The sequence below is a fragment of the Sturnira hondurensis genome, unplaced genomic scaffold (assembly GCF_014824575.4).
Source record: "Sturnira hondurensis isolate 20B ecotype Veracruz unplaced genomic scaffold, ASM1482457v3 Scaffold0013559, whole genome shotgun sequence".
Lineage (NCBI taxonomy): Eukaryota > Metazoa > Chordata > Mammalia > Chiroptera > Phyllostomidae > Sturnira > Sturnira hondurensis.
The window spans coordinates 5,636,568-5,646,461 of NW_028086190.1; the positions used below are offsets into that span (position 1 = coordinate 5,636,568).

A 9,894-nucleotide genomic window follows, 5' to 3' on the forward strand; every position below is an offset into this window, starting at 1 on the left:
CCGTGTTGTCACAGCCTGGAGTGTATAAATTACCAGTCTGTCTGGGAATGACTTCTTAGTTGCACCAAACTTACAAAACCCCCCAATTCAAAAGTGGTTGATGTGAAATGGCTACCTTTGTCACATAGATGTCACACATATTATGGCTCCTTCTGTTTCATATCCCACTGCCTTGGGCTGTAGGAGGCAGTCATTTTCCACAGGGAAAATGGTGAAAGGAAAACCTTTACATTAGCCCCAAGCAGTTAGAAGTGTGTGGGGCCTGAGGTACCTGCATGTACTTTAGAACCATTTTATCTAATTTTATGATATAATTTCCTCCCAGAAGAGCACAGCCTGGGAGAATTGATAAGTTATAAACATAACGATCTGGAGAGGGCATTCTGCTTCCTGCATTTCTAATGGGGAGAAGGCCATCTGCTTCTCCATATGGGAGTGCTGTCCTCATCCGCGTGAAGCCAGCACAGTTAGAAGCCAGAACCATGGGAGGAGGCAGCCTTCTTGCTCCTCGTGGCTTTGCTTTTATAGAATTAATACAGCTCTTACTTTATTTAAAGTTCATATACTCTGCTGTTTTTCTAAGGCCACATAACTCAGAATATGAGCCCCTGAAAAAAAGGTTTAAGAGAACAAAGTGAACCCTTAATAAAATAGTGTACTAAACTGATGTAGTAAATTCAATATTCAATTAATTTAATTTTATTGTATTTCATGTAGTGAGGCATAGGGAATGCTAAAAATCTTTTCCTTATTTTTAAATGAGCCCTCTGAAACATAATAGCTGTTATCTGTTCTTGCCTCTTAATTAGGGTTGTAAAAAACGATTTTTGTTTTTGTGTGTGATTTTGTTTGTTTTGCTGGAAGACTTCAGCGATTACACAGTGGATGATGAGTGCTTGGTGAAGCTGCTGAAAGGATGCTGCCTGAAGAACTTACAGCGGCCCTTGCAAGCGGAGTTGTGTTTCAGTCACGTTATCCAGAGGTAAGAACAAGCCGGGACACCAGCCTGGGTGCAGATGCTGGCTTCCCGCGGATTACTGTGAGAAAGTAGTTTCTCTTGCTGCTGCCCTTTGCTTGGTGTTACCAGAAACAGAATCCAGTTGTGTCTTCTCCGTTCTTTGAGAACCAAATTATCATCTAAGGGAAGTGTGGCTTTGTGCATTCCCACTTGATGTTTAAAGCTGACGCACAAGACTAGATTTATGGCCAAGCTAACAGGTATCTAACCACATTCGGGCAGCAGTGTGCTGACCCTCTGATGTGTTTTTGACTCCTGCGTTTGTTTTCTCATTTATTTGGTCCACAGATATTTGAGTACTCACTGTGTGCGACAGTCTGTACTGTATCCTGGGGATTTAGAGTTGAGTACAGAGACTTGCTTTCATTGTGGTAATAATTTGGCAGGGAAGAGAGACATGGGGTGAACACCATAAACGCTTCTCATTTGGCAAAAGGCTTCTGTGCTGTAAACACAGGACGGGTTCTTTTCCCCCCACTAACTGCGTTGGCAGTGTTCTCCTTTGCTAAACAGAGAGTTGGGTCAAGGGTCACATACCTGGCTTTCTTCTCTGTATCTGGAGTCATGAATGCAAACATCTATAGGAGCCAGACAAGACGCCTCGGCAAGTGCTGGCAGGAGTAAGGGATTGGTGGGCACTGCAGATTCAGGAGATCATGTGTTCTCTTTAAAGAAGGCAGCCACTCCTTAGCGCTAATTGCTTGCTGCTCTGCACAATGTAGGCCGAGTAGCTATTATCCCTACAATTTTTCATGAAAAGCCTGGACTCTGGACTTTATGTAAAATCTTCTGATTTTTAAATATTGGTTCAAATTCTTTTAAAGCACTGTCAGCTGACTAGATCATGGCCCCAGAATGCCAGTCGACAGCCTCCGTTCCACATCAGGCGCTTTTCCACCCATGGCGACCCGTTTCCTTTCTGAGACTGTAGGAGGACTGGTGTTCTTATCTGAGGAGGAATGAGACCACCTCTGTTTCCCACACAAGGAGTACACTCAGTATTTTTAGTCAACATGTTAAGTAAGGGCATATCCACTGAGTTCTGTTTTATTGCTGTTTTTACAAGGATCAAAAGGATTATTAAAAGAATTACCACTTTGTGCTATTTTTTAACAATAGTGAATTGTTTGCTTTTGTGTTTTATAATTTTGGGTTTTGAGTTTTTCTTTATTGACATTTTATCTTGAGACTCCTAGAGACTAAAAATGAGGAAGCGTCTCACTAAAGTCACTTTGCTTTTCTTTCTGCCGGGTGACCCAGACACTCTGCAGCCCAGAACCACGTTCATGCGTATCTTATTGCTTAGAGGCTCTTGGACGCTCTGGGCAATGTAAATTTAAATCGCAAATCCATGTGAGGACAGGCCTATTGGTTATTCATTTAGTGAAAGGAATGTGTTTCACTTTCCGCCAGGAGCACAGGCCAAGGAGCCAATGGCCCATGTTTTCCTCCTGTGCTGGAGGTTGGGTTTTTCCTAATCTGCCCTTTCCCTGAGGCGGCAGCAGCCTTTCAAGGGCCCTGACTCACACACAGGTCCATGTCCTGTGTGGCCCCAAGGCCTCGTCTTCGGCATGGCCACTGAAGTTTGAAACTCAAAGCCATGGGTGATTCAGACTGAAGTGGACCCCAGGGCTGCCTGGGCATCACCCACACACTCAGAGTCTGATTTGGTTTTGTTTTCAGTTTGAGAGATTTTCTTATGTGCACGTGAGCTGAACTGTGCATTTGAAAGTACGTTGTTCATACTTCTTTAGTGCTTCTAGTTGTTTTGTCGTGAGAGGGTTTTTATATTATTGCTGAAAACAGAAATGTCGACTACTTCTTACTGACATTTTTTTTAGCATTATAAGACTTAACAATGCAAATTGAAGTGAACCTTAGCAAAACAGTAATATAGCATTCAGCATTCTTATTTTTAAATGGAATACATTTGTGTTCAGGAGGATCATCATGTCCTTCTCAGGATTAATCTTTGAAGATCTGCATGTATTCATATACTTAAGGGGCAATAAACAGTCCTCAGTGCTGGTCCAGTATACATTAAGGAATAAAATAGGAGATTAATATACTAAAAGCATACTATTTATTGCCATAGTGTATGAGGGCCTTTGAAAAAACTTTGTAAAACAACTGTTTTTCTCTGATAATAGTGCTGCTAAGCACCTGTTTTATGAGAAATGGGGAAACATGTATGTTGAAAAGAATGGTTCCTTTCTTGTTCTGTTAAGACTTGCTTTGCTTTTTTAACCCTTTTAAGACTTAATTGCTTTTCATTCATTGTTTTAGTGAAAGGCTACTGAAGTTCGACCACTACCTCGTGCCATTTACTCTGTTTGAGTTGGCGTGTTTGTACAAAAGCCAAGGGGAGATTGACAAGGCCCTAAAGGCTCTAGAAACCGCAAGGTGAGTGGTGAGGACCGCTTTCCCTCCTTCAGTGTGGAGGCAGGAAGGTCAGCGGCGTTGTAACAGCAGTGACAGTGTGTACACCCCTAAAAGTTAAACTGTGAATGAGCATTAGTAAAATGTTACCTCTGCTAACTTATGCTTAGTGTTTGCCCATGCCTTCTGCTGTGACTGTGCTGTTTCCGGCCTTCTGAATGCCTGACTCCGTGACACTTTACAGATGTTGTGACTGCAGGCTTCTGTATGGCAGGTATCTAGCCTAGTCTATCCTAGTTCAGAGGTGGGCGAACATTTCCTGTAAAGGGCCAGATAGTAAGCATGTCTGGCTTCACAGTGTAAGGTCTCCATTGCAACTACTCCACTGTATCAAGAGCAGCCATAGAAGACGAATCAATCCATCCATCCATCAGTCAATGGGTGTGTCCAGATTTGGCCATAATTTTGGTAATAATTTGCTGACCTTTGGTGTATTCAACTGTATTTCTCCTTTCCTTGAAGACCCACTGAATTCAAGAAGCCCTCTGAATCTTCCCGGGACTCTCTGTGCTTTTTGTTTGCTCTGGCACTTGCAAAGCACTCCATCGTTTCTGCTAGACAGTGGCTCACAGACTCGTGTCACAGACTGGTTTGGGCCCTTGGCAGGGCCCAAATCTGGTGTGGTCTGTTCACCTTGAACATTTCTTGCAGTGGATAAAGACACCATTTTTAGCTGTAGGCCATAAGTCCCTTTGTGGTTCATTGGTTTGTTCATTTACTCAAGTTCAGCAAGTATTCACTGAGCACCTCTTATGTGCCAGGCCCTAGTAAAGGCTCTAGATAGACAGCTGCGTACAAACAGGCGATGTTCCTGCTCTCTTACTTGGAGGGAGCTGTCAAAGAAGCAAGTAAAAAACCATAACAGTGGAATGTGCTTTGCTGAGATTTGTACCGATACAGACTACCTGGCTGTTGTTAGGCGGGGTTGATTCCAGAAGGTTTCCTTGAGGAAGTGATATTGTAGTTGATATTCACGTAATTACAGCCAGTCCTGAGATCAGTCAGCAGGACACTGCCTGGGGAATGTTCCCTGCTGAAGCCGCAGCTAAGTAACCTCTAGACTAGGGGGTGGAGCCACTAGATTGGTCATGATGCTTTTCACTGAGATGGGGAATACTTAGAGGAGCAGGTTTGGGGATGGAGAAGAGCACACTTCTGTTTGAACCATGATACTTTGAGATGCCTACTGGTATCCACATGGAGACAATGAGTTGACAGTCAACTGTGGAAGCATGGATTTCAGTGGAAAGGTAAAGGACAAGTGTGCAGATTTCGAAGTCACCAGCACAGACACAGTGCTATTTGAAGCTGTGATACTTGATGAGGTGGTTTTGGGAAACTTACTAAAGAGAGAGCGAGAGAGAGGTCCAGCACAGAGCCTTGGGACATGCTGTCGTTTTAATGAGAATGAGCAATGAGAGTAGGAAGAAATAGCCCCTGAGTCAGAATGACATCCCGGAAAGCCAAGTGAACAAGGTGTTCCAAAAGGAAGAGAGTCATCAGTCACCTTTTATTTTTTTACCTTCTCCTTCTTGCCCCGCCCCCACCTTCTCTTCTGCTTCTTCTACTTCTTTTCCTCCTTCTCCCCTTCTCGTTAATGGGAGATATGAGAGCAAATAATTTTTAATGCTAATTTGTTGAGAGTGATAATGACTCAGATTTCAGCTGACATGTATGTGTCATCAAATGTAGCTGATGGAAAACTAGGAACTCTAAATACTGTTGTTCCAAGTATCTGTTACTTGGTCATATTTAGTGTTACTTAGGCAATGTATGGTAAGGCAAATTTATAATGATGAAAATAAAAGACTAGTCTAAATTCACCACTAAGAAACAAGACCACAATGATCAAAAGTCACCGCTAACTCAAGCCAGTGCTGATGGTGCGTAAGCAGACTTCCCAGTGGTTTTAAGACTGTCAGCTGCCTGCAGTTTCCCTTTGCAAAGTTGCCAAAATTAGTGGCCAGACATTTAGGAAAACACTCAATTGCATCCTTTGGTGAACTCTAGTAAGATGTTGATTTAGCTTATGAATAATAATAACCCTTATGATGAATAATAATCCTTTCAAGCTTACCAGTAAGTAGTACTTACACCTGTGTAAAATAGCAGGCTACAGAAAGAAACAAATACCACTGCAGAGAAGGAAGTCACAGCTCACCCAGGGGCCAGAGCAGAGTATGAGAGCAGGAGCCTGAGGTGGGAGCCATTCCCTTCTGACCCTTCTTGACAGTTCTAGCGAAGAGAAGTCATGAGTGATCTGAGTGAAGCTTTTACATAATCTGTGGGTTTTAATGGCCTGGCCCTTTCTAATGTTGCCACACAATAATTATTGGCCACACCATTGATACCTGCTTGTGGAAACTGGAGTAATTTTGGTATCACTAAGGAATCCCGCTGTCTTTGCGGTGGTTGTTGCTTTACGAGATTTTCAAGGTAAATTTTGAGGGGATTGTGCTTGATCATGTTCGCCATGTTTATCTGAGGCTGCTTTGACATTCCCAGTTTAGAAAAGGAGGTCGACTTTTTAAGAGTAGCTCACAGAATTGTCAAACCCTCCTCGCATCCTTGCTGTGTTTGTGAGTGGGTTGGTGATTAAGCAGAACATTGGTGTGCAAACTGACTTTTAGGCCATCCAGCAAGCATCTAGGAATAAAGAATATTGCCATCCTCCTCTCCTCACAGGGCATAATCTACATGTTAACAATACCCACTGTTCCACATAGTCAAGTCTGAAGGCAAATAAGGAATGAAGATGAGAGCACGGGGAGGGCGGTGGCGGTGCTGTGGTGTACAAGACATTTTACGTTTCCTTGGTGTTGCCTTTAGGAACAACTACAAAGATTACTCCATGGAGTCTAGACTGCACTTCAGAATTCAGGCAGCTCTTCACCTCTGGAGAAAACCTTCCTCAGACTGATCAGGACGTGAAGGATGGAACTTCCCCTCCATTAACACCAATGCCTGCTATAGATTAGACCTTGTATTAAAGTGGAAAACTGATCTTGTGAATGAGAGACAAAAATTAATTTTATTACCAATATTTTCAATCATTTATGTGGTTTACTGTTGTTTTCTGTGAATGCCATTTTGTTTTTCCGTATGTAGTAACAATCAGTACTATCTAGAAAATTCCTATATTTTGCCTCTCCAAGAATTTCATATTAGACTTAAATTGGAGAGTGAAGAGTCTTTTAAATGACTCAAAGGTACAACAAAGTCTAATTAGATTATTTATTTATTTTTGTAGTATGGAAATTAATACTGTTTAATTATCACACGGCTTACAAGTTGAGCCATTTTTAGATCTGTTGGTCAGTTAAATGTAACAGTTATTTTGTTGCCTAGTATTTAAATTTCAGAGGGGAAACAAAATCAATTACATTCAAAATAGCTGAATAACCTTCTGAAGACTCCTGAAAAAGACAGGGAGTGGATACAAACAGGGATGGGATTAGGTAGTGAATAGGTTGAAAAGACCCGTGTCTAGCAGAGATGGTGACATAGTGTTAGTTTTTTTTAATTCTTCGTGTAAGTTAAAAGTGGTGACATTTTTGAGAGACTTACTGTCTTGTTTTTGAATGTACTCATTAAGCCTATTATAATAACAAAATTTTAAAAAGTATGTATGTAAAGGGAAAAAAGTTATATTTTAGACATTATCCTTAGCAGTGAGAGCCTAAAATATATACATTGATTATTTTTCTTAGAGGAAGCAAAGTTCCTGCTGCTTTAAATATGTAAAATACCAATAATTTTTACACTCGTGAAGTTGGTGAGTGAGATCTGATTTTCTAATCTCTCTAGCACTGTGATGGCTCCTTGTAAATAGCAGGGCTGTTTGGTCCTGTGATTGATTGGGAAGCACGGTCAGGACACTGAGTGGGAGAGAGCCTGACTCTGTGGACTCAGCCCTGCTCCCGGGTCGCAGCTACCGGAGCGACCTTGACCAAGCCCACTGCTCTTTGCACCCCCATACTCTCCTTATCTGTGACATGGAAGAAGAACAGATGATTACCAAGGTCTCCTTCAGTTGTATAACCACCAGTATTTTAGTTATTCATTTGCAGTGGACAATGTTAAACGTTCAATCCAAATCACTCCCACTCGGAAGATGTTTTTAGTTTGCAGTCATCACTGTCTGTACCCGCAAGCCTCCAAACATGCATCTTTTGGGACTAGGATCAGTTTGCATCCAGAATCAGGAAAAAAATTTGTGATCAGTGAATCAGGGTTTTGTCCTATTTCTGCTTCTATTTTGAAGAATAACTTGTCATAATAGCCTATGCAGCTTAACAGAAATAGCCCCAGACTGGGAGTCAGGAGCCCATCCCTGCCAGGCCCTTGGTGTGCAGAAAGTCATTCACCTTTGTGTTTACTTTGTGCGTGGTGCTGGCAGTGGCCCAGGTTATGAGTTTATTCCCTTCTGCAGGATCCTGTCCTCAGCAGGTGTTTGCCTTGGTTTCGTTAAGGTGTTAACTCTTGACCAGTACGGAGGATGTATTTCCAGTGGAAGATATTAATACGGTTTGAACAGAGTACCACCCATGTGTGCGGATGGTGTGGTGAAGGTCTCAGTGTGTGCTCTTAACGTGAACTGTGTAACTTCACTGTAGGTCCAGAAAAACGAGGAAATAAATAAACTGTCGTCACAACTAGTAGTGGAAAATATGTTTAATAATTATTTTTATATGACTATGAAAAAAAGCTTGTCAATTATTTAGAACAGCTTTGGTAGCATTATTTTTTTAAAGACACTCACATTGCTTTTGCAAGAAGCTACAAGTCAGAGCAAAAGCCGGTAAAAAAATTATCTTTCTGGTATAAAACTTATGTCTCGTATAGAGTGTGTGTCATCCATATAATTTAACCTAATATTGGTTATTTTAATTTTATTTTAGCTCTGCATTACAAACAAACATAAAAGTAACTCATATCTATTTAAAATATCACTTATGTTTCTTATTTTTCTTACTTCCTATTCTGTTTGTAGTTAGCTGGTAACATGGATAACCTATCTAATGGGTTTTTAATATCCCTGCAGCATTAGTGCTGTACTATCCCTAATGCCTCAAAAATTAATCTGCGGCCTGCCATGTGTAAGATATTGTGGTGACATTGGTTTCTTGTACCATCAGCTCATATTGTATTTTTGGAGTTATTTTGTGACTCAGGCTGTTCTGTGTAGAATAGTACTGAAGTGACAATGTTTTATCTCATGTTTTGAGGGGCATATGTGGAAGGGTTGGGCTGCCAATGTGTCTGACAGTTTGTGTAGTTCTTGGTATAATTGCCTTTTTTTAAAAAATGGAAACCAGAGTTCTGATTGGTGCTGTATAAATTTGAGACCGAAATAGAGGCTATGTTTTGTAGAATGCTGACAATGAAGGCATGACTTCTGCTTGACAACTAATGGAAGATTAACTACATCAGATCTCTTACGAATTCATATTTTAATGTTTTTGTGCTTCCTCTGGTTACCAGAAGGTCCCAAGTTCCACTGGGAGATGGAGTCCATTGATTCTCTGTCTCTTCTGCGAGTAGGTCCAAACTGGAGGAAGATGAATTCCAGATCAATCAGCGTCAAAGAAGATTTTAAATCATTGAGACAATCCAACAGTGTAACCATCTCCTTGCAAACTTGTTGGTTAGCAGAGCTGTGTGATTGTCCATTGTACCTGGCCTGGAAGCTAGTGATTTAACTTTGAGGTTAAAACACTGTATCATTCTTTGATTGGGGCTTCAACTTAGGGCTTCGATCCGTGGGATGTGTGTAAAAATGAAAGTTGTTCCCCTTGGAAGAAAAGTTTTCTCTTTCGAAGCTACTTTCAGAGGTAGTTGCCTTGCAGTATGCACTGGTGGTCCCTGCTGCTAATACTGACTGTGGTGCCAGTTCTCATCCATTCCTTTAAAGTGACTCTGTGTATGTTTTCAAACAGATGTTTTTCCTCCTTTGGACATTTAACATAACAATTTTTAAAAAAGGTCTTTGTGATCGACTGGAAAAATTTCTGAAATTACTTACTAATTCTTCAATACCTAACTAAAATGCATACATATATTTGACACATTTGTAGTCTCTTTAGACATTTCTCGATCAAATACAAACAGTACTTTATATTCTTTCTGAAGGAGTGCAGGCTTTTCTCCAGATCGTTTCCCTTCTCCTGGACTAATTATTTACATATTTTTCTTTATTTGTCAACGCATTTGTTGTGAAACCTAATTCCTGCTTCTCATTGTTGGCAGTTTTGTCTTTTATACATCTTCTGTTAGGTTTAGTTGCTTCAGGATGTTGAACTTGAAATTGCGAAAAGGACACGTTAGAAGTTTCCGTGAGGGAGAACACCCTCTGTGCTGAGCCGCTGCTCTCTGCCCTTCACGGGGCAGAAGTCCACGCCAGTCTGTTTACCGAGTCATAGCTACAGAAAGAGTCG

The 9,894-nt window shown here is 41.2% G+C and overlaps 1 protein-coding gene across 1 annotated transcript in view; it reads left to right on the forward strand.

Moving 5' to 3' along the window:
• The window catches only part of TTC39B (tetratricopeptide repeat domain 39B), a 146,027-nt gene extending 136,459 nt beyond the window's left edge, over positions 1–9,568 (forward strand). The window contains 3 exon segments of the mRNA XM_037061938.1: positions 865–982; positions 3,305–3,421; positions 6,287–9,568. Of these exon segments, the coding sequence (XP_036917833.1) occupies positions 865–982; positions 3,305–3,421; positions 6,287–6,377 (326 nt within the window). The 3' untranslated portion in view covers positions 6,378–9,568.
• Positions 9,569–9,894: the final 326 nt, after the last annotated feature.